General features: G+C 50.0%; 2 protein-coding genes across 6 annotated transcripts in view; one reads left to right on the top strand and one right to left on the bottom strand.

The window, feature by feature from the left end:
- The window catches only part of LOC142466841 (uncharacterized), a 755,003-nt gene that overhangs the window by 102,057 nt on the left and 628,285 nt on the right, over nt 1–24,661 (bottom strand). The window lies entirely within an intron of this gene.
- SAMHD1 (SAM and HD domain containing deoxynucleoside triphosphate triphosphohydrolase 1) overlaps nt 1–24,661 on the top strand; it is an 88,300-nt gene that overhangs the window by 3,493 nt on the left and 60,146 nt on the right. For 2 of the 5 annotated variants that reach the window (XM_075572322.1, XM_075572323.1), the window contains exons 2-5: nt 6,457–6,523; nt 7,745–7,817; nt 9,566–9,726; nt 15,945–16,060. In XM_075572322.1, coding sequence (XP_075428437.1) covers nt 6,457–6,523; nt 7,745–7,817; nt 9,566–9,726; nt 15,945–16,060 — 417 coding nt within the window. Of the gene's footprint in view, nt 1–1,062; nt 1,183–6,456; nt 6,524–7,744; nt 7,897–9,565; nt 9,727–15,944; nt 16,061–24,661 lie in introns of those variants that run through there. The other 3 variants (XM_075572326.1, XM_075572324.1, XM_075572325.1) reach the window with 3 other exon arrangements.

Below are 24,661 nucleotides of genomic sequence, written 5' to 3'. Positions count from 1 at the left end.
GATACAGGGGGGTATACAGCATGGGGCAGGGGGTCTTCAGAGGTATGGTGCAGGGGGTCTTCAGAGGTATAATACAGGGGGGACATAGCATAGGACAGGGGGTCTTCAGAGGTATGGTGCAGGGGGTCTTCAGAGGTATAATACAGGGGGGAGACAGCATGGGACAGGGGGTCTTCAGAAGTATGATACAGGGGGACACAGCATAGGACAGGGGGTCTTGAGGTATGATACAGGGGACACAGCATGGGGTTGGGGTCTTCAGAAGTATGATACAGGGGGACACAGCATGGGGTAGGGGTCTTCAGAGGTATGATACAGGGGGACACAGCATGGGGTAGGGGTCTTCAGAGGTATGATACAGGGGGGTATACAGCCTGATACAGCGCGATGGGGCGGGGCCACTTCATGGGATAACGTGTGAGCTTGACTGCATGACGTGACTCTAGGGACACGTGTGACAGCGTGACTCTCGGGACATGACAGCGTGACTCTTGGGACGGGGGGGGGGCACAATATGTGTTAGGGTGACATGGCATGCACGTTAACAAGGGTGTTGTGATAACACAAGTGGGCAGTGACAGGAGAGCACACAACTTGACAGGCCCGACGAGGGGGTGTGACAGTGACACAATATGGCACTTAACAGGGAGGCTGTAACAAACGTGGCACCCGATACACAGCAAGCAGACATATGACAGCATACAGAATAAAGCATGACAACACCCTGATCGTGACAGGAGAACACACCGAAAGGGGACTGGACAAGGATACAGCGGGGAGGAAAAGTTTGTGATCCCCTTAGGATTTTCACATATTTAAAATCTAAAATGTTATTAATTTAAGTCCTAATAATAGATAAAGATAATCTGATCAATGACACAAAGGTGATACTTTTTCAACATTTATCAACATCCAATATCCGTGTGTGAAAAAGTATGTGACCCTTTACATTCAGCACCTTGTGGCGCCCACTTGAGCATCAATGACTTAAACTAAGCGCTTCCTGTTACTGCTGGTCAGTCTCTCACTTTGGGTTTGAGAAATTTTGGCCCGTTTCTTATTTACAGAACTGCTTCAACTCGGTGACATTTGAGGGCTTCTTTGCATGGACAGCTCGCTTCAGGTCCTGCCACAACATTTCCATGGGGTTAGGTCCGGACTTTCTCGGCCATTCTAAAATGGGTAATGTCTTCTTCTGCAGCCATTCTTTTGTAGATCTGCTTGTATGTTTAGGATGATTGTCTTGCTGCATGAGCCACTTTCGCTTCAGCTCACGGACGGGTGGCCTGACATTCTCCTCTAGAATCTTCTGATACAATGTAGAATTCAGGGTTGTGTCAATGATGGCAAGCCGTCCAGGTCCTCAGACAGCAAAGCAGCCACAAACCATCCCACTACCATGCTTGACGGTTGAGAGAAGGTTCTTCTGTTCGAACGCAGTGTTTGGGTTTCACCAAACATAACGTTTCTCATTGAGGCCACAAAGTTATATTTTTTTACTCATCAATCCAGAGAACATTGTTCCAGAAGTCTTGTGGATCATCTTTGTATTCTTTGTCAAACTTCAGACAGGCAGCAATTAATTTTTTTATAGAGCGGTTTCCTCCTGGCTATCCTTCCATGAACACCATTCTTGTTCAGTCTTTTTCTGATAGTTTAGTCATGAACCCTCACATTAGCCAATCCTCACATCTGCAGATCCTTGGATGTTACTCAAGGATGATTTGCTGGTTTATTCTTGGAGAGATTTTGGTAGGACGACTGCTCCTGGGTAGAGTGACTGTGGTCTTTGACTTTCCATTTGTTGACCATCTGTCTGACAGTGGATTTGTGGTGCCCCAAATCTTTAGAATTTTTTTTTTTTTTTTTTAACCTTTAGACTGATGATCATCCATAACTGCTTCTCTGAGGTCCTCAGAGATTTCTTTTGGGCAGTGGATATTCACAGTTGAGTGCAAATAGCCGCACGGCTATTCACACTCAGTAGGAAATAAAATGGAAAAAAAATAAACATCCCAGCCAGAAATCGAACCCTCCATCTGTAATCAGCGCGGCTTTAGGCGGAGTCCCCAGTCAGCACTGTGGCACGCGCCCGGCTGGGGGGCGGCGCATGCACAGCGCTAGACTGCGGTCTGTGGGGAGAGAAAACGTTTGCGACGGGAGGGGGCGTGGTGGTAGGTTTGCGGGGGCGTGGCCTTGACGTCCTGCATCTGGTTAGCCCTCATTTGCTGAACCGCCGGGCGTGGTCACGACTCCGTCGCAAATGCCAACCTCAAACTCCCCTGCCTGCCTGAAAACCTGTCGCGCACCGCTGGGGAAAGGTGCGCGACAAGGTAGGGTCTGGGACTGGAGGAACTGGGTGGGCGGGGCTTGATCGCACAGGCGTGCGCTGTAATAGTTAGTGGGACCGCAGCCTTAGGAGCCGCTTCCGCATTCGTGCGGAGGCGTGTGGAAATGCAGGCGACAGGCAAGTTTAAATATACGCGCTGAGGGGAGCGGAGGAGCGGTCACGTGACAGCAAACATCCAATGGGGATGAGGGACTAGCCCCGCCTCCGCCACGCCTTCGCCCCGCCCCCAAAGCGCGCTCACTGCCTCACCTTTCTTTAACTGTGCACACAATGTCTTGTATATAATGTATACCCTGTTCATTTATGTAACTGTATTTCTAACCATGTATTATTTGTCTTACTCTGTGCCCAGGACATACTTGAAAACGAGACGTAACTCTCAATGTATTACTTCCTGGTGAAATATTTTATAAATAAATAAACCTGTCAGGCCACAAAAAAGCACCAGCTTCTGCAGGCGAGGCAGAGCAGGAGCGCGGCCCGAGGCACCATGCCCAAGTCCTTAGGCCTCGGGCATGGTCATCGCTTAGGCGCTGACCCGTGCTGAGGCGCGCTGCTACTTGGCACTGAGCCCCTGCAGCCGCAATGAGAGCGGCTTTAGCAGGGGCTCGCGCACGCTTCCGCACGCCTGCGGAAGCGTGTCTTAAGAAATCTTTAGTTTCTTAGCTTGCCGGAGCGCAGGGCTGGTCACGTGAGCGGTTCGCCCAATAAGGGCGAACCAGCTCTGTGACGTCACTGGCCCGCCCCCAGACACGCCCACAGACGGCGCGCGCTCTAAGGCCAGGGAAAGCACCGCTTTCCGTCAGCCTCAGCGCGCCTCCGCACGGCTTCAGTCTCTACGGACTAAGCCTTAGGCTGCGGCCTGGGAGGGAGCGGGGCGTGCTGGCACACGAGCGCTACACCCGGCTCGGCCGTGCAATTTGTGGCTAGGTGCACGCTCTACTGGGGGCGCGGCCACAACGGCACTGAGCTGGTTCGCTCTCATTAGGTGAACCGCTTACGTGACGCGCTTGGAGGCGGCAAATTCAATTTTGCTTGCTCTGCAAGCGTCTCAAGCCCCGATGCTCACCCTGGCCAGACACATAAGGCCTTGGCCAGGGTTCCTGCTGGCGTCACTGTCCCATCCAGGGGCGTGTCGGCGGCGGGCCAGTGACGTCATGGAGCTGGTTCACCCTCATTCGGTGAACCGCTCACGTGACCGGTCCTGCGCGCCGGCAAGCGGGGAAATGTAAAATTTCCCTAAGACCTATTCTCTCTCATTCGCTCTCATTGCGGCTGTGGGGGCTCAGTGCCGAGCGGAAGCGCGCCCCCGCCTGCAAGCTCTAAACATGGACGTGGCCTTATGCATAATGATGTATACCAATTATAAACTGGGTTACGATATATGTGCTGTACACCATTGATCTTAATCAGGGCCGCCAACAGCGGGGGAGAAAGGGTACTGCCGTCCCTGGCCCCGTGGGTCAAGGGAACCCGGCCGCCCGGGCATCCCCCCCCCCCTTGCTGGTATGTCTGATTTTTGGGGGTGTTTGGGTTATTTTTTTTATTAGTATTGCAGATATATTTTATATTGTTACACATTTCTAGTGAGAGAGACAGAGATATGTGTACATGTGTATATATGTGTATATATGTGTATATATGTGTATATACATAGAGAGACAGAGATAGACACTGTTTATAGTATAGCTTTTGCTTCATTCATTGTAACATCGCCGGAAGAAGAGATCAGTGTATCTCGAAAGCTCGCACAAATAAAAGCATTTCGTTAGCCACAGAATGGTATCATCTATTTATTTTTTGATTGTGTGTGTGTGTGTGTGTGTGTGTGTGTGTGTGTGTGTGTGTGTGTGTGTGTATATACCCCACAAAAGGTCAGTCAGCACACTGTAATGAAGCAAAGAAAAACAGATACTAGTCCCATAAAGAGCACATGACATACGAACCAAGTTCGTATGTTCAAGACATAAACACACGTAATACAACCTTTTTGGATTCACAATTTATACATTTACACGCCTGGGACGAGTGGATTTACCCTCTGGCCGAGCAACTATTGGTCCAAGCAGCACAAGTGTTTGTTTTTTTTAAATTTCCCTGCTCGCACATATATCGTAACCCAGTTTATAATTGGTATACATCATTCTGCATAATGTGTCTGGCCAGGGTGAGCATCGGGGCTTGACACGCTTGAAGAGCAAGCAAAATTGAATTTGCCGCCACAAGCGCGTCACGTTGGGCTGCGGTCCCAGTCATAACTGAGACACCCGCGCCCGGCGGGGGGCGGAGCGTGCACAGCGCTAACCGCGCTCTATGGTCTGACAGGGAGAGAGGGAGCTTGCGACGGGAGGGGGCGTGGTAGGGGATTTGCGGGTCGTGGCCATCTTGTCACGCGTCGGGTTCGCCCTCATTGGGAGAACCGCCGGTGGGGGCGTGGCCACGCCTCCGTCGCAAGTTTTAAACTCAATTTCATTGAGTTTAAAAAATCTTGCGGCGCAGCTGCACCTTCAGCGTGAAGGTGCGTACTGGGCCCTTCCCCATTGAGGGGCGGTGCTTACACGCACAGCGCACGCCGCACCGCGCGCTGTGGCAGTGACTGGGTCCGCAGCCTACCTAAGCGGTTCACCTAATGAGGGCGAACCAGCTCAGTGCCGTTGTGGCCGCTCCCCCAGATGAGCGTGCACCTAGCCACAAATTGCACGGCCGAGTAGGGCGCAGCGCTTGGGTGCCAGCATGTCCCGCTCCCTCCCAGGCCGCAGCCTAAGGACTCGGGCATGGTGCCTCGGGCCGCGCTCCTGCTCTGCCTCACCTGCAGAAGCTGGTGCTTTTTTGTGGCCTGACAGGTGAGGCAGTGAGCGCGCTTTGGGGAACGTGGGTGGGGTGGGACTAGTCTGGGCTAGTCCCTCATCCCCATTGGATGTTTGCTGTCACGTGACCGCTCCTCCGCTCCCCTCAGCGCGTATATTTAAACTTGCCTGTCGCCTGCATTTCCACACGCCTCCGCACGCATGCGGAAGCGGCTGCTAAGGCTGCGGTCCCACTAACTATTACAGCGCACGCCTGTACGATCAAGCCCCGCCCACCCAGTTCCTCCGGTCCCAGTCCCTATCTTGTCGCGCACCTTTCCCCAGCGGTGCGCGACAGGTTTTCAGGCAGGCAGGGGAGTTTGAGATTGGCATTTGCGACGCCCCCGCCGGCGGTTCAGCCAATGAGGGCGAACCAGCTGCGGGACGTTATGGCCACGCCCCCGCAAACCTACCACCACGCCCCCTCCCGTCGCAAACGTTTTCTCTCCCCTCAGACCGCAGATCGCGGTCTAGCGCTGTGCATGCGCCGCCCCCCCGCCGGGCGCGTGCCACAGTGCTGACTGGGGACTCCGCCTAAAGCCGCGCTGATTACAGATGGAGGGTTAGATTTCTGGCTGGGATGTTTATTTTTTTCCCATTTTATTTCCTACTGGCTATTTGCACTCAACTGTGAATATCCACTGCCTTTCTTTTGATCGTGGCATGACGTATTTCCACACCCCTGTATGGTGGAGACCAAAGTCACAAAGTTTCTGATCTTTTATATAGGGTGGGGCCTCCCAAACTCATCCCTGAAGAACTACCTATTTAAACACTTAATTATAATTATCCCCTTTAATTTAGCTGATAAAACCAGGGTTTCACTTTTGCACATAGCCTGACTCTTAATTAGTCATTGTTTGTCTAATTCATACATCATTTTGTTTAAAAAGACATGGAATCGGTTAATATAAACCCTATTGGTTTTGATTAAAAAAGGTTATCATGGGATTTCCATAACTATCATTGGAGTTCGCAAACCTTTCCTCGCCACTGTATACAGCATGACACGTGTTGCGCGTGCTGTAGTAGGGGGTACACGAGCAACAATGTGTCTGTGACGAGAGGGACACATGCACAACCAGGGGTCCATCACGTAGCATGATACAACTCTCGTAAATGTACATACAATCTTTGTCCATATGTATACCGCTTCCCTTACACCCCAACAAAGTCTGATTCATCAAAATGAATGTCATTTGCTTTTCACAGCCGTGAAAGGAAATGAAACATGTTAATGATTCTTATGTTTTGTCTTAGAGAACAAAATAAAAGGATCAGTGCTGCCACATCTCACCGAGTCTCACCTGAAAGAACTTCAAATAAGGTAAGAATGCAGGGGAGAGCGCCGGTCCTACACGCCGGGCAAATAAAAAGGTTTTTGTATACATTTCCATCACTTGTATGTGTTTTTTTTATTATTATTTTTATTTTTTTATTGTCCTGATCACTTGCTCAGTTGTGATGTCGTCCTGTCATTTCCTGTTTTTGAAGGTAGTGCAGAATAAATGCCTACTTCAGTATGAGGCGATACCTTTTTTTTAATTTTTTTTTATTATTTGGACTCTCAATTGATATTTTCTGACAACGATTCGAGAGTTCTCCTTTCTTCCTCCTCGGGACAAACGAATACTGATGTTACAGAGATCTCAGGGGTTGAGCTCCAGGTGTAACGTCCAAGATAACCATCTTAAGGCAGATGAGGGGACAGTGAGTAAAGAGACTGGGCAATAAATGGATGAAAGGGATAGTGACAAATGTGGACCATCCATCAGCAGTGTGGGGGAGGGCCCAAGGGGTTAAATTACCAGAGAAACACAAACAAACAACTGATTGTGTGTAAGAAACCCTATATCAATATCGGTATTAAGTCTTCTTGTGGTGTCAGAGCATTATCATTGTGAGTGCAAATGTTTTCTATCGCTGAGGGCTTTTAAACGTTCTGCTGAGAATTTGGGCTTTTACATCCTGTTGTTTGTTGTAATTTCCTGGAAATTGCTTAATAAAGACACTCTGGCATTGTTGCAATATCCTTTTGTCAATTGTGTATGAATCCCTAATTAGTCCCTAATAAAAGCAGTATGTGAGCAATATTGATGATCGTATCTTTTACAGTTAGTTTTATTCTAAAGCGTCTGTTTTCGGCAGGAAGATCCTTGCTGAAGTCAATTTGCCCCCCTATGTCTCCCATTGCCAAAGCTAGTAAAAATGTGACATTATTATAAAGCAGCCGCTGCAAATAACTGCCAAGGCATTATATAAGCAATGGTCTTGTGTGGGGGACTGCAGCTTTTTAATAGTAGTGTTGCACAAAGCACATCTATTTGGAGTAATAGGACATTTTGTGATGTGTGCACTTTATTCATCACTGTTGTATTTATATTGCACTACAAGCACACAGTCCTGTAACAGCCGTAGGTGCCAACTTTTTTTAATATTGAACAACCAAAACGTTTGCCAAGGTAGAATGCATCATCGCTGATATCCTCGCATAAGCATTTAATTAGAAAATTGCTGATCGCTATAATCTCACAAACCTTTCTTCTAGTCCTGTAGGTACAAGGTTGGAATTGCTTCTCTGCCTACAAAAGCTGTGCCAGAATTCCTCCGATATAATGAAGGTATGCCGCGTTCACAGCTTATCAGAGAGGCTGCCTGTGGAACAGGGTATCACGTGACTGGAGGAGTTAAAGGCCCATGGTGCGGTTATACCACCTCTGAGCACCTCTCATAGTTTTGTGTTGGCTTTGTAGTCGTAGATAACAACCTGCTTCGCCCAAGGTCGCGCAGAGCCCCCACTGCCCATAGTCACACAGAGTCTTCACTTCTGGCCTATAATTACAAGGCTGTCTGACCTTTTAATCCATGTAAATAGCAATGCAGAAACCCCTGCCGTGGGAAGTGTCTGTCCTGTTGGTTCTCAGTGTTTAATTACAGGGTGGAAGATAAGGCAGCACAAGATCTGTGTAGTAGTGGTGTAACCGAAGTTAAAAACGACAGTTAAACCTACTTGTGAAAAAAATGAATTTGTTGAATACTAATGCTAAACATTTTTTTTTTTTTTTTACCCTCCATAACTTATATGGGGTGCTTAACTCCAGTCCTCAAGGCCCCCCTCAACAAGTCAGGTTTTCAGGATATCCCTGATTCAGCACAGGTGGCTCAATTAGAGGGACTCAGTCGAAGACAGCTTTCGATTGAGCCACCTGTGCTGAAGAAGGGATATCCTAAAAACCTGACCTGTTTGGGGGGGCTCGATGACTGAAGTGGAGCACCCCTGGGTTATACAGTATAATGTGTGGTTGAATAATACTCAAATATGGCTTCTATTAAATAAGTTTTATAAACCACTTTGACAGCAGTACACCTATTCCAGGCCATGGCACGATTTGGACAAAGGTAGGCATCACTGCAGCTACTTTTGTTATTTCCGACAGAACAAGAAACACTGCATTTCGCTAGAAAAACAAACATTTCCTGCTGTGAAAGTTATTTCCTGCTGTCTTCATACAGGCATACCCCTGTTTAAGGACACTCACTTTAAGTACACTCGCGAGTAAGGACATATCACCTTGCGCACAGCTTCGGTACAGGTAGGGAGCCGGCATTGCTGTTCAGGACGTGCTGACAAGCGCATGCGCGAGCTGCCGTTTGCCTATTGGGCGATATGTCCTTACTCGTGAGTGTCCTTAAACCGGGGTATGCCTGTAGATGGTGTACTGCTAAACAGCTAAATAAATTCCAACGTAAAATAAGTGTATGTAATGTCAACAGAGTTTAACAGCTATAGAGAAATGAAAGTATTGTAGCGATCTTAAGTGCAGCGGTGCGCAAAGTGGGGGGCGCTGGATTTGTCTTGGGGGCGTGGGCGGTTGCAGAGGCCCCACGCTGTTCCCCGAGACATTTAAATTAAATGCCGGGGTACCGCATGAAAGGGGGGTGGGGAAGGGGGGGGCAGGCGCAGAACTGAAAGGAGCAGGCAGGGGGGCACAGCAAAAAAAAAAAGTCTGCACGCCCCTGTACTAGTGGATGCCTCATCAGCCCACATCAAAGTTTCAACTTGCGCATCTAACACACTAGTATACAAAGCTTAGAGATAACGTGCAACTATGAGGTTCTTGGGGACTGAAATTGGGAACCACTGGTCCCAGCAAAGCATTATGGGGGCGGAACTTTAGGAAAAAGAGCGGTGATTGACAGCCTTTGCTTCTGAAGGCGTTCTGCGTCGGTTCAGCTTCTCTCCCCACCCAATTTTCCAGTGGTCTGATCATCACCCAGCCACGAGTATGATATTTCTATTATTGTTTTATAGATATTACGCATTGATTTGTCTTTATCATTTTTTGACACATGTTTCCCTCCTCTCCAGGTATTTAATGACCCAATACATGGCCACATCGAGCTGCACCCCCTCCTTGTCTGCATTATTGACACTCCCCAGTTCCAGCGGCTGCGATATATTAAACAGCTGGGAGGCAGCTATTATATTTTCCCGGGAGCTTCTCACAATAGATTTGAGCACTCCATTGGGTATGAAAATCTTTATTTGTACATCTTGTAACACACAGGACAGCATAGAAATGGTCTCTGGCACCATTTGCTAATTTAAAGGTGCAATCTCACGGTAGCTAGTTGGGAAACTATCCTTTTGCTAGAAAGTTACCAGTTGAGTTGTCTTCTCTAAACTAATCTTATCATACTGAAAGCAAATAATTAGCTGTTTTGTACACGGAATCGGGTAGGGAACCCCCGCTACTACCAAACATAGGTTGTGAGCGGTGCTCTTGGGTATTAATAATGAGAAAAGATAAGTAACCCACAAAAACACTTGCCTGGCAAAAGTTTCCATTCAGAGTCCCTTATGAAATTAGGCTTGTAAAAAAACATTGAATAAAAAACATGGAAAAGATAAAGATAAGTAACCCAAGGTTTAACACTCTGGTTCACACTGAATGTTTAATGATAAAATTAAAAATACATTTTATTTCTTCACCCTTAAACTAAAATACATGGTATTAAAATAACAGACAAGACGCACACTGGATCCTATGTCGAGTGTATAATATAAACTCTGGATCGTAACAATGTCGGTAGATGTTGAATAGATAATGCATCAAATACCTATAACGGTCCTTGAATACAAAGGATCCGCTTAAATTGGTGATTAAGAGGGAGAAAGGATATGATCAATTGACTGAACTGTTTATGCACATAGTGTAAGCTGCAGAGCTGCGGGAGACTCTTTGTGTTGCCTTTCTTACAGGTGGAGACACTAGACATGCCTTTCTGGTGGCTGCCGTGCTGCGTAGTGAATACTGTATTAGTATACTAATCAACCGTCTATTGCAGACATCGATGAATAAAGTGGAACCCGTGATGTGTGTGTTTTGTTACATTGAGCACACTTTATATACACCTTCTACTTCGGATAGATATCAGGCACACATATATTGGTTGTTTATATAACCTGTAGTGACCTGTGGTCACAGTCACAGACCGTGTGTTGATAGAGGGAAGGAGAGGCAGTGAAGCCTGCCAAGCCGATGCCTGCCTTATTTCAAGATATGCTAGAAGCAGGATAGCCAGATCTACAGATGATCTGTGTATTAAAATCAAATACATTTGAGTATAGATGTGTGCTAAAGCACAGTGTTGGGATGTTTAATCCTCTGAATCTATGCACATAGTAGCAGCTTACCTATCTAGCAGATGTGTCTGATATCTATCCGAAGTGGAAGGTGTAAATAAAGTGTGCTCAATATAACAACTCACACATCATGGGTGCCACTTTATGTCTGCAATAGATGGTTGATGGGCAGACTTAGTGTACGATCACAGTACCCACTGCGCAGAAGGGCAGTAACCAGCAAGGCGCGTTAAAGTGTCACCACCTGCAATAAAGCTACAAACACAAGGTGTTAGACCCTTGATCACTGCAGGTCACACAAACCACTATTGTGTGTCTGATAGCTACCGTAGGCCGCGCTTATATTGCCGGCGACACAACCGATGCCGTCGCCATTGCCAAAAGTTGTAATTCAGTTTTGGGCGACAGCCAGCGACGTCATAAAAGGTGAGGGCAGAGGCACTGAGAAGCTCCCGATTAGGCGCAAGGGGAGACCGTCGCCGAAAAAAATCAAATAACAGTGACTACCAGATTTCTGTCGCTCCGTCGCTTTGTCACGGGCACTATAAGCGCACATGACGGCGACAATGCATTTGTTTTGTTGCGTCGCCGGCACTATAAGCGCAGCCTTAAGCGGAAGGTTTATGCAAAGCTTGCTCAGTTTAATAGGAACCAAAGTTCCAACTGCATAAGCATACACTCTCACATCATGGGATCCACTTTATTCATCTGTCTGCAATAGACGGTTGATTAGTATACTAATACAGTATTCACTGCGCAGCACGGCAGCCACCAGAAAGGCATGTCTAGTGTCTCCACCTGTAAGGCTAAGGCCCCGGTCGCCGCTGTAATGCGCGCCCGCGCTTTTGGCGGCGCGTCCAGCCAATTCCCCGGTCTGCAGCTCACTGCAGGAGGAGAGACCGGGGAGGGGCGTGGCGGAGGAGTGACGGGGGCGCGGCCATGACGTCACCCGGCAGGTTCGCCCTCATTGGCTGAACCGCCGGGGGACGTGCCTAATCGCTCGACGCGAGTGAGTAGCTCTCGCGCGAGGGCTGCGGTCCCCCCTCGCAGCGGGCCCGGCGCCATTGCGGGGAGGGCTCTCGTGCGCGCAGCGTCCGCCACAGCGGACGCTGTAGTAGGCAGCGGGGGCAAGGCCTAAGGCTAAGGCCCCGCTCCCAGAGTCAGCGCGCCCGCACTGCAGACAGGCGGGGCGCTGACATACACAGACCGCGATATGCAGTCTGTAGGGAGCCGGAGCGGGAGGTGGGCGGGAAGGGGGGCGTGGCTTGAGCGGAGGGACCCGCTACTCTTTTCCCTGTTTTTTTTATTCGTCATTTTTTACAAGCCTAATTTCTTAAGGGGCTCTGAATGGAAACTTTTGCCAGGCAAGTGTTTTTGCTACTCTCAAACAACCTTGTCCTTATCGGAGAGCAAATAAAGATAAGGGCATGGGGAGAGAGATTGGGCCTGAGTGTTTGCTGAATAAACACTGATATCTCACAAAAGGTCAGCCAGAGGAAATTAAACCCCTCCCAAAGTCTCAGCTCACCCTGTTTACAACCAGACTTTAGAAATACTTAAGTGGCACTAATTTCCTGAGTGTGACCACTTAAACTAGTCACTGCCATTAGTGCACTTTGGACAGGAAGACATAAGGGTTCATTAACCAATTCCTTACTGGAAGGTCCTGCAACTTATTGCAGAGCAATGAAGGGGTTAACATGGCATTCTGCGTAGTATGGGAATCTCTTATGACCTTCGGGAACAGGATGTTGCTTTTGTCCATGATGAATGTTTAAGTTTCACCCCTTGTTACTTCATAAAGAAAACCTCTGAAAACAATTTGTCGTAAACAAATGTAACCAAACATAAAGCAGAAGATTTTTGTTGTGTCTTTGAAAAGTAAGAACATTTTTCCTTTAATCTTGCTCTTTATATGGGGGTTGGGAAGGTACTCGACATCTATCCTGCTGTGTCCCTGTTAGAGGCCGATAAGGAGCGGGGGATGTGTAGAACAGTATTCTAGCCCATAACGGGCAGGTGCTAAGAGAAGTCAAATCACGCTCATATCTCCGCTCACCGTGTTCAGGACACACTGTTTTTCTATTGTAATTTGTGCTGCTCTTTATATAACCAATATAAGAGTTGTTCACTCGTGTAGTCCTAAATACTTGTGTGCAGTAAGAAAGACACTTCTGATGTACCAAAAGCTCATCTATTAATAACGTTGGTATTACGTCCTTCAGCACACAATGGGTGATTTTAATTATCCAGACAGACTGGGGCAATGAGATTAGCATTATAACGAAAGGAAACAGGTTTTTGGGGGTGCTTAAAGACCATTATATTACACAAATTGAGGCACCAACCAGGAGAGGGGCAGTACTGGATTTGGTCATATCAAACAATGTAGAAGTAATAACAAATATTCAAGTCCTGGAACATTTGGGTAACAGTGATCATAACATGGTCTCATTTGAAATAAATTATCAAAAAAAAGATTACTTGGGTTCAACAAAGACCTTAAACTTTAGAAAGGCATATTTAATAAACTGAGGACTAATCTACAAGTAATACATTAAGAGGATGATTTTGCAGGGAAAATGTAGAAGATAAAATGGCCAGTCGTTAAAACATTGTTAGAAAAGCACACTTATCAGTGTATACCCTTGGGTAATAAGTATAAAAGAAATAAGTCAAAACCAATGTGGTTAAATAAACAGGATGGAGAGAAAATGGGCAAGAAGAGGAAGGCGTTTAGATTCTTTAAGTAAGAAGGGACAGAGACATCGTATCAGAATTATAAGGAATGTAACAAAAATTGCAAAAGGGCAATCAAATTAGCAAAATGGATAATGAAAAAAGGATTGCAATAGAACGAAAGGTCAACCCTAAGAATTTCTTTAAGTACCTTAATCACAAAAAAATGAGAAAAGAAAATATAGGACCCTTTCAGTGTGAGATGGGCAGGCAGATTATTGTAGATAAGGAAAAAGCAGAGGTATTAAACAAATTCTTTGCCTCTGTGTTTACCAGGGAAGAATCAATTGCAATAGTAACGCCACAGGAAGAAGCCACAACCTCCATATTAATGAACAATTAGTTAGAGAGTTCATGGGCTGCTTGATAAAATTTAAATAAGGCACCTGGCCCCGATGGCATACATCTAAGAGTTCTCAAGGAGTTAACCTCAGTAATGACCAAACCATTATATTTTATATTCAAGGACTCCACATTTCCACAGGCTCAGTACCACAAGATTGGCATAAAGCAGATGTGGTGCCTATATTTAAAAAGGAGCTAGATCACAACCGGGGAATTACAGACCTGTAAGCCTGACTTAAATAGTGGGGAAACTACTTGAAGATTTAATATGGCATAATATTCAGGAATACCTAAAGGAAAACAAAATTAGTAGTAATAGTCGGCATGGATTTATGAAGGATGGATCTTGCCAAACTAACCTTATTTGTTTCTTTGAGGAGGTAAGTAGGAATTTAGACCAGGGTAATGCAGTTGATGTGGTCTACTTAGATTTTGCAAAGGCTTTTGATATGGTTTCACACGAGGTTGGTGTACAAAATAAAGAACATTGGACTCAGTAATAATATATGCCCCTGGATAGAAAACTGGTTGAAGGATAGACAACAGAGGGTTGTCATAAATGGAACTTTTTCAGGTTGGGCTAACGTTGTGAGTGGAGTACCTCAAGGATCGGTACTGGGATGCCTGCTTTTTAACTTGTTTAGTAATGACCTTGAGGTTGGCATCGAGAGCAAAGTCTCCATCTTTGCTGCTGATACTAAATTGTGTAAGGTAATAGAATCAGAGCAGGATGTAATTTCTCTTCAGAAGAACTTTAAGAGACTGGAAACTTGGGCAGGTAAATGGCAGATGAGGTTTAATACAGATAAATGTAAGGTTATGCATTTGGGATGCAAGAATAAATAGGCAAATGAAATAGTGATTTAAATTAGGAGAATCCTTGATGGAGAAGGATTTAGGAGTGCTTGTAGACAGCAGGCTTAGCAATTGTGCCCAATGTCATGCAGTAGCTGGAAAGGCAAACAAGATCTTATCTTGCATTAAACGGACAATGCATGAAAGGGAAGTAAACATAATTATGCCCCTTTTATAAAAGCATTAGTAAGAACACACTTTCAGTATGGAGTACAATTGTGGGCACCACTTCTTAGAAAAGATATTATGGAACTAGAGAGAGTGCAGAGAAGAGTCACCAAATTAATAAAGGGGATGAATAATCTGATTTATGAGGAGAGGCTAGCTAAATTAGATTTCTTTACATTAGAAAAGAGGTGTCTAAGAGGGGATATGATAACTATATATACAAATACTAGCTGAGAGACCCGGCGTTGCCCGTGAGTGAAATTTCCCGCTAGGAAAAGGTGGGGGGAGGGACAATGGACAGGAGATGGGGTGGGGGGAGGGACAGTGGACAGGAGGAGGGGAGGGACGGGGACAGTGGACAGGAGGGGACGGGGACAGTGTATACAAATATATTCGGGGACAGTGCAAGGAGCTTTCAAAGGAACTATTTATCCCAAGGGCAGTACAGAGGTCTCTGGGTCATTCCTTAGAGTTGAAAGAGAGAGAGGAAATTTCACCAGCAACAAAGGAAAGGGTTCCTTACAGTAAGGGCAGTTACAATCTGGAATTCATTACCCATGGAGATTGTGATGGAAGGTACAATAGATATCTTCAAAAAGGGGTTGGGTGTCTTTTTAGAAAGGAAAGGTATACTGGGATAATCCAAATAAGTATTCATGGGAAGGATGTTGATCCAGGGATTAATCCGATTTGCCAATATTTGGAGTCAGGGAGGAATTTATTTTTCACCTTAAGAGATCATTGGATAATATCACTGGGGTTTTGTGTTTACCTTCTTCTGGATCAATATACTGTAAGTACAAATATAGGATAAAGTATCTGTCATCTAAATTTAGCATAGGTTGAATTTGATGGACGCATGTCTTTTTTATCTACTATGTAACTATGTAACACATCTGAAAAACAACATTTTTGTTTTGATGGTCTCCACTTCTGATTTATATTGAGTAGTGTCATCTATTTTAATCTTTCATGTGGTTTTTGTAATTAACAGTGTTGGACACCTGGCTCGATGTCTGGTGCAGGCATTACACGAGAGGCAGCCCGAGCTTGGTATAGACCAGCGGGATATTCTGTGTGTCCAAATTGCTGGGCTGTGTCATGACTTGGGTAAGTATTACTGTGTGCTGTGAAAACACAAGGTTTGTTTTAGCAGCCACAGCAATGGGTGCATATCGTTGCATGTGGTTCACTACTTCAGTTGCCACTTGTGAGTGCTCCACTGTCTGTTTTGTTATTGTTGAACAGTGTGCTGTTGGCGTGCCTTTACCGTGCTATTAGCGTGCCTTTACCGTGCTATTAGCGTGCCTTTACCGTGCTGTCGGTGTGTGCCTTTACCGTGCTATCGGTGTGTGTGCCTTTACCGTGCTGTCGGTGTGTGTGCCTTTACCGTGCTGTCGGTGTGTGTGCCTTTACCGTGCTGCCGGTCTGTGTGCCTTTACCGTGCTGTCGGTGTGTGTGCCTTTACAGTGCTGTCGGTGTGTGTGCCTTTACAGTGCTGTCGGTGTGTGTGCCTTTACCGTGCTGTTGGTGTGTGTGCCTTTACCGTGCTATTAGCGTGCCTTTACCGTGCTGTCGGTGTGTGTGTGCCTTTACCGTGCTGTCGGTGTGTGTGCCTTTACCGTGCTGTCGGTGTGTGTGCCTTTACCGTGCTGTCGGTGTGTGTGCCTTTACCGTGCTGTCGGTGTGTGTGCCTTTACCGTGCTGTCGGTGTGTGTGCCTTTACCGTGCTGTCGGTGTGTGTGCCTTTACCGTGCTGTCGGTGTGTGTGCCTTTACCGTGCTGTCGGTGTGTGTGCCTTTACCGTGCTGTCGGTGTGTGTGCCTTTACCGTGCTGTCGGTGTGTGTGCCTTTACCGTGCTGTCGGTGTGTGTGCCTTTACCGTGCTGTCGGTGTGTGTGCCTTTACCGTGCTGTCGGTGTGTGTGCCTTTACCGTGCTGTCGGTGTGTGTGCCTTTACCGTGCTGTCGGTGTGTGTGTGCCCTTTACCGTGCTGTCGGTGTGTGTGCCTTTACCGTGCTGTCGGTGTGTGTGCCTTTACCGTGCTGTCGGTGTGTGTGCCTTTACCGTGCTGTCGGTGTGTGTGCCTTTACCGTGCTATAGCGTGCCTTTACCGTGCTGTCGGTGTGTGTGCCTTTACCGTGCTGTCGGTGTGTGTGTGCCTTTACCGTGCTGTCGGTGTGTGTGTGCCTTTACCGTGCTGTCGGTGTGTGTGTGCCTTTACCGTGCTGTCGGTGTGTGTGTGCCTTTACCGTGCTGTCGGTGTGTGTGTGCCTTTACCGTGCTGTCGGTGTGTGTGTGCCTTTACCGTGCTGCCGGTGTGTGTGTGCCTTTACCGTGCTGTCGGTGTGTGTGTGCCTTTACCGTGCTGTCGGTGTGGGTGTGCCTTTACCGTGCTGTCGGTGTGGGTGTGCCTTTACCGTGCTGTCGGTGTGGGTGTGCCTTTACCGTGCTGTCGGTGTGGGTGTGCCTTTACCGTGCTGTCGGTGTGGGTGTGCCTTTACCGTGCTGTCGGTGTGGGTGTGCCTTTACCGTGCTGTCGGTGTGTGTGTGCCTTTACCGTGCTGTCGGTGTGTGTGTGCCTTTACCGTGCTGTCGGTGTGTGTGTGCCTTTACCGTGCTGTCGGTGTGTGTGTGCCTTTACCGTGCTGTCGGTGTGTGTGTGCCTTTACCGTGCTGTCGGTGTGTGTGTGCCTTTACCGTGCTGTCGGTGTGTGTGCCTTTACCGTGCTGTCGGTGTGTGTGCCTTTACCGTGCTGTCGGTGTGTGTGTGCCTTTACCGTGCTGTCGGTGTGTGTGTGCCTTTACCGTGCTGTCGGTGTGTGTGTGCCTTTACCGTGCTGTCGGTGTGTGTGTGCCTTTACCGTGCTGTCGGTGTGTGTGTGCCTTTACCGTGCTGTCGGTGTGTGTGTGCCTTTACCGTGCTGTCGGTGTGTGTGTGCCTTTACCGTGCTGTCGGTGTGTGTGTGCCTTTACCGTGCTGTCGGTGTGTGTGTGCCTTTACCGTGCTTTCGGTGTGTGTGTGCCTTTACCGTGCTGTCGGTGTGTGTGTGCCTTTACCGTGCTGTCGGTGTGTGTGCCTTTACCGTGCTGTCGGTGTGTGTGTGCCTTTACCGTGCTGTCGGTGTGTGTGCCTTTACCGTGCTGTCGGTGTGTGTGCCTTTACCGTGCTGTCGGTGTGTGTGTGCCTTTACCGTGCTGTCGGTGTGTGTGTGCCTTTACCGTGCTGTCGGTGTGTGTGTGCCTTTACCGTGCTGTCGGTGTGTGTGTGCCTTTACCGTGCTGTCGGTGTGTGTGTGCCTTTACCGTGCTGTCGGTGTGTGTGTGCCTTTACCGTGCTGTCGGTGTGTGTGTGCCTTTACCGTGCTGTCGGTGTGTGTGTGCCTTTACCGTGCTGTCGGTGTGTGTGTGCCTTTACCGTGCTGTCGGTGTGTGTGCCTTTACCGTGCTATTAGCGTGCCTTTACCGTGCTGTCGGTGTGTGTGTGCCTTTACCGTGCTGTCGGTGTGTGTGTGCCTTTACCGTGCTGTCGGTGTGTGTGTGCCTTTACCGTGCTGTCGGTGTGTGTGTGCCTTTACCGTGCTGTCGGTGTGTGTGTGCCTTTACCGTGCTGTCGGTGTGTGTGTGCCTTTACCGTGCTGTCGGTGTGTGTGTGCCTTTACCGTGCTGTCGGTGTGTGTGTGCCTTTACCGTGCTGTCGGTGTGTGTGCCTTTACCGTGCTATTAGCGTGCCTTTACCGTGCTGTCGGTGTGTGTGTGCCTTTACCGTGCTGTCGGTGTGTGTGTGCCTTTACCGTGCTGTCGGTGTGTGTGTGCCTTTACCGTGCTGTCGGTGTGTGTGTGCCTTTACCGTGCTGTCGTGTGTGTGTGCCTTTACCGTGCTGTCGGTGTGTGTGTGCCTTTACCGTGCTGTCGGTGTGTGTGTGCCTTTACCGTGCTATTAGCGTGCCTTTACCGTGCTGTCGGTGTGTGTGTGCCTTTACCGTGCTGTCGGTGTGTGTGTGCCTTTACCGTGCTGTCGGTGTGTGTGTGCCTTTACCGTGCTGTCGGTGTGTGTGTGCCTTTACCGTGCTGTCGGTGTGTGTGTGCCTTTACCGTGCTGTCGGTGTGTGTGTGCCTTTACCGTGCTGTCGGTGTGTGTGTGCCTTTACCGTGCTGTCGGTGTGTGTGTGCCTTTACCGTGCTGTCGGTGTGTGTGTGCCTTTACCGTGCTGTCGGTGTGTGTGTGCCTTTACCGTGCTGTCGGTGTGTGTGTGCCTTTACCGTGCTGTCGGTGTGTGTGTGCCTTTACCGTGCTGTCGGTGTGTGTGTGCTTTACCGTGCTGTCGGTGTGTGTGTGCCTTTACCGTGCTGTCGGTGTGTGTGCCTTTACCGTGCTATTAGCGTGCCTTTACCGTGCTGTCGGTGTGTGTGTGCCTTTACCGTGCTGTCGGTGTGTGTGTGCCTTTACCGTGCTGTCGGTGTGTGTGTGCCTTTACCGTGCTGTCGGTGTGTGTGCCTTTACCGTGCTGTCGGTGTGTGTGTGCCTTTACCGTGCTGTCGGTGTGTGTGCCTTTACCGTGCTGTCGGTCTGTGTGCCTTTACCGTGCTGTCGGTGTGTGTGCCTTTACCGTGCTGTCGGTGTGTGTGCCTTTACCGTGCTGTCGGTGTGTGTGCCTTTACCGTGCTGTCGGTGTGTGTGTGCCTTTACCGTGCTGTCGGTGTGTGTGTGCCTTTACCGTGCTGTCGGTGTGTGTGTGCCTTTACCGTGCTGTCGGTGTGTGTGTGCCTTTACCGTGCTGTCGGTGTGTGTGCCTTTACCGTGCTGTCGGTGTGTGTGTGCCTTTACCGTGCTGTCGGTGTGTGTGTGCCTTTACCGTGCTGTCGGTGTGTGTGTGCCTTTACCGTGCTGTCGGTGTGTGTGTGCCTTTACCGTGCTGTCGGTGTGTGTGTGCCTTTACCGTGCTGTCGGTGTGTGTGCCTTTACCGTGCTGTCGGTGTGTGTGTGCCTTTACCGTGCTGTCGGTGTGTGTGTGCCTTTACCGTGCTGTCGGTGTGTGTGTGCCTTTACCGTGCTGTCGGTGTGTGTGTGCCTTTACCGTGCTGTCGGTGTGTGTGTGCCTTTACCGTGCTGTCGGTGTGTGTGTGCCTTTACCGTGCTGTCGGTGTGTGTGTGCCTTTACCGTGCTGTCGGTGTGTGTGTGCCTTTACCGTGCTGTCGGTGTGTGTGCCTTTACCGTGCTGTAGCGTGCCTTTACCGTGCTGTCGGTGTGTGTGTGCCTTTACCGTGCTGTCGGTGTGTGTGTGCCTTTACCGTGCTGTCGGTGTGTGTGTGCCTTTACCGTGCTGTCGGTGTGTGTGTGCCTTTACCGTGCTGTCGGTGTGTGTGCCTTTACCGTGCTGTCGGTGTGTGTGTGCCTTTACCGTGCTGTCGGTGTGTGTGTGCCTTTACCGTGCTGTCGGTGTGTGTGGCCTTTACCGTGCTGTCGGTGTGTGTGCCTTTACCGTGCTGTCGGTGTGTGTGCCTTTACCGTGCTGTCGGTGTGTGTGCCTTTACCGTGCTGTCGGTGTGTGTGCCTTTACCGTGCTGTCGGTGTGTGTGCCTTTACCGTGCTGTCGGTGTCTGTGTGCCTTTACCGTGCTGTCGGTGTGTGTGTGCCTTTACCGTGCTGTCGGTGTGTGTGTGCCTTTACCGTGCTGTCGGTGTGTGTGTGCCTTTACCGTGCTGTCGGTGTGTGTGTGCCTTTACCGTGCTGTCGGTGTGTGTGTGCCTTTACCGTGCTGTCGGTGTGTGTGTGCCTTTACCGTGCTGTCGGTGTGTGTGTGCCTTTACCGTGCTGTCGGTGTGTGTGTGCCTTTACCGTGCTGTCGGTGTGTGTGCCTTTACCGTGCTGTCGGTGTGTGTGCCTTAACCGTGCTATTAGCGTGCCTTTACCGTGCTGTCGGTGTGTGTGCCTTTACCGTGCTGTCGGTGTGTGTGCCTTTACCGTGCTGTCGGTGTGTGTGCCTTTACCGTGCTGTCGGTGTGTGTGTGCCTTTACCGTGCTGTCGGTGTGTGTGTGCCTTTACCGTGCTGTCGGTGTGTGTGTGCCTTTACCGTGCTGTCGGTGTGTGTGCCTTTACCGTGCTGTCGGTGTGTGTGTGCCTTTACCGTGCTGTCGGTGTGTGTGCCTTTACCGTGCTGTCGGTGTGTGTGCCTTTACCGTGCTGTCGGTGTGTGTGCCTTTACCGTGCTGTCGGTGTGTGTGTGCCTTTACCGTGCTGTCGGTGTGTGTGTGCCTTTACCGTGCTGTCGGTGTGTGTGTGCCTTTACCGTGCTGTCGGTGTGTGTGCCTTTACCGTGCTGTCGGTGTGTGTGCCTTTACCGTGCTGTCGGTGTGTGTGCCTTTACCGTGCTGTCGGTGTGTGTGTGCCTTTACCGTGCTGTCGGTGTGTGTGCCTTTACCGTGCTGTCGGTGTGTGTGCCTTTACCGTGCTATTAGCGTGCCTTTACCGTGCTGTCGGTGTGTGTGCCTTTACCGTGCTGTCGGTGTGTGTGCCTTTACCGTGCTGTCGGTGTGTGTGCCTTTACCGTGCTGTCGGTGTGTGTGCCTTTACCGTGCTGTCGGTGTGTGTGCCTTTACGTGCTTTAGGTGCCTTTACCGTGCTGTCGGTGTGTGTGTGCCTTTACCGTGCTGTCGGTGTGTGTGCCTTTACCGTGCTGTCGGTGTGTGTGTGCCTTTACCGTGCTGTCGGTGTGTGTGCCTTTACCGTGCTGTCGGTGTGTGTGCCTTTACCGTGCTGTCGGTGTGTGTGCCTTTACCGTGCTGTCGGTGTGTGTGCCTTTACCGTGCTGTCGGTGTGTGTGTGCCTTTACCGTGCTGTCGGTGTGTGTGCCTTTACCGTGCTGTCGGTGTGTGTGCCTTTACCGTGCTTAGCGTGCCTTTACCGTGCTGTCGGTGTGTGTGCCTTTACCGTGCTGTCGGTGTGTGTGTGCCTTTACCGTGCTGTCGGTGTGTGTGTGCCTTTACCGTGCTGTCGGTGTGTGTGCCTTTACCGTGCTGTCGGTGTGTGCCTTACGTGCTATTAGCGGCCTTTACCGTGCTGTCGGTGTGTGTGTGCCTTTACCGTGCTGTCGGTGTGTGTGCCTTTACCGTGCTGTCGGTGTGTGTGTGCCTTTACCGTGCTGTCGGTGTGTGTGTGCCTTTACCGTGCTGTCGGTGTGTGTGTGCCTTTACCGTGCTGTCGGTGTGTGTGCCTTTACCGTGCTGTCGGTGTGTGTGCCTTTACCGTGCTGTCGGTGTGTGTGCCTTTACCGTGCTGTCGGTGTGTGTGTGCCTTTACCGTGCTGTCGGTGTGTGTGCCTTTACCGTGCTGTCGGTGTGTGTGCCTTTACCGTGCTGTCGGTGTGTGTGCCTTTACCGTGCTGTCGGTGTGTGTGTGCCTTTACCGTGCTGTCGGTGTGTGTGCCTTTACCGTGCTGTCGGTGTGTGTGCCTTTACCGTGCTGTCGGTGTGTGTGCCTTTACCGTGCTGTCGGTGTGTGTGTGCCTTTACCGTGCTGTCGGTGTGTGTGTGCCTTTACCGTGCTGTCGGTGTGTGTGGCCTTTACCGTGCTGTCGGTGTGTGTGCCTTTACCGTGCTGTCGGTGTGTGTGCCTTTACCGTGCTGTCGGTGTGTGTGCCTTTACCGTGCTGTCGGTGTGTGTGCCTTTACCGTGCTGTCGGTGTGTGTGTGCCTTTACCGTGCTGTCGGTGTGTGTGCCTTTACCGTGCTGTCGGTGTGTGTGGCCTTTACCGTGCTGTCGGTGTGTGTGCCTTTACCGTGCTGTCGGTGTGTGTGCCCTTTACCGTGCTGTCGGTGTGTGTGCCTTTACCGTGCTGTCGGTGTGTGTGCCTTTACCGTGCTGTCGGTGTGTGCCTTCCGTGTGTGTGTGCCTTTACCGTGCTGTCGGTGTGTGTGCCTTTACCGTGCTGTCGGTGTGTGTGTGCCTTTACCGTGCTGTCGGTGTGTGTGGCCTTTACCGTGCTGTCGGTGTGTGTGCCTTACCGTGCTGTCGGTGTGTGTGCCTTTACCGTGCTGTCGGTGTGTGTGCCTTTACCGTGCTGTCGGTGTGTGTGCCTTTACCGTGCTGTCGGTGTGTGTGTGCCTTTACCGTGCTGTCGGTGTGTGTGCCTTTACCGTGCTGTCGGTGTGTGTGTGCCTTTACCGTGCTGTCGGTGTGTGTGCCTTTACCGTGGGCTCGTCGGTGTGTGTGTGCCTTTACCGTGCTGTCGGTGTGTGTGCCTTTACCGTGCTGTCGGTGTGTGTGCCTTTACCGTGCTGTCGGTGTGTGTGCCTTTACCGTGCTGTCGGTGTGTGTGTGCCTTTACCGTGCTGTCGGTGTGTGTGCCTTTACCGTGCTGTCGGGTGTGTGTGCCTTTACCGTGCTGTCGGTGTGTGTGCCTTTACCGTGCTGTCGGTGTGTGTGCCTTTACCGTGCTGTCGGTGTGTGTGCCTTTACCGTGCTGTCGGTGTGTGTGTGCCTTTACCGTGCTGTCGGTGTGTGTGTGCCTTTACCGTGCTGTCGGTGTGTGTGTGCCTTTACCGTGCTGTCGGTGTGTGTGTGCCTTTACCGTGCTGTCGGTGGTGTGTGCCTTTACCGTGCTGTCGGTGTGTGTGTGCCTTTACCGTGCTGTCGGTGTGTGTGCCTTTACCGTGCTGTCGGTGTGTGTGCCTTTACCGTGCTGTCGGTGTGTGTCGTGCCTTTACCGTGCTGTCGGTGTGTGTGTGCCTTTACCGTGCTGTCGGTGTGTGTGCCTTTACCGTGCTGTCGGTGTGTGTGCCTTTACCGTGCTGTCGGTGTGTGTGCCTTTACCGTGCTGTCGGTGTGTGTGCCTTTACCGTGCTGTCGGTGTGTGTGTGCCTTTACCGTGCTGTCGGTGTGTGTGCCTTTACCGTGCTGTCGGTGTGTGTGTGCCTTTACCGTGCTGTCGGTGTGTGTGTGCCTTTACCGTGCTGTCGGTGTGTGTGTGCCTTTACCGTGCTGTCGGGTGTGTGTGCCTTTACCGTGCTGTCGGTGTGTGTGCCTTTACCGTGCTGTCGGTGTGTGTGTGCCTTTACCGTGCTGTCGGTGTGTGTGCCTTTACCGTGCTGTCGGTGTGTGTGCCTTTACCGTGCTGTCGGTGTGTGTGCCTTTACCGTGCTGTCGGTGTGTGTGTGCCTTTACCGTGCTGTCGGTGTGTGTGCCTTTACCGTGCTGTCGGTGTGTGTGCCTTTACCGTGCTGTCGGTGTGTGTGTGCCTTTACCGTGCTGTCGGTGTGTGTGCCTTTACCGTGCTGTCGGTGTGTGTGCCTTTACCGTGCTGTCGGTGTGTGTGCCTTTACCGTGCTGTCGGTGTGTGTGTGCCTTTACCGTGCTGTCGGTGTGTGTGCCTTTACCGTGCTGTCGGTGTGTGTGTGCCTTTACCGTGCTGTCGGTGGTGTGTGCCTTTACCGTGCTGTCGGTGTGTGTGTGCCTTTACCGTGCTGTCGGTGTGTGTGTGCCTTTACCGTGCTGTCGGTGTGTGTGTGCCTTTACCGTGCTGTCGGTGTGTGTGCCTTTACCGTGCTGTCGGTGTGTGTGCCTTTACCGTGCTGTCGGTGTGTGTGTGCCTTTACCGTGCTGTCGGTGTGTGTGCCTTTACCGTGCTGTCGGTGTGTGTGTGCTTTACCGTGCTGTCGGTGTGTGTGTGCCTTTACCGTGCTGTCGGTGTGTGTGCCTTTACCGTGCTGT

The sequence above is a fragment of the Ascaphus truei genome, chromosome 15 (assembly GCF_040206685.1).
Source record: "Ascaphus truei isolate aAscTru1 chromosome 15, aAscTru1.hap1, whole genome shotgun sequence".
NCBI lineage: Eukaryota > Metazoa > Chordata > Amphibia > Anura > Ascaphidae > Ascaphus > Ascaphus truei.
The sequence above is the reverse complement of the archived record's forward strand: the minus strand, read 5'-3'. Positions and strand labels throughout refer to the sequence as shown.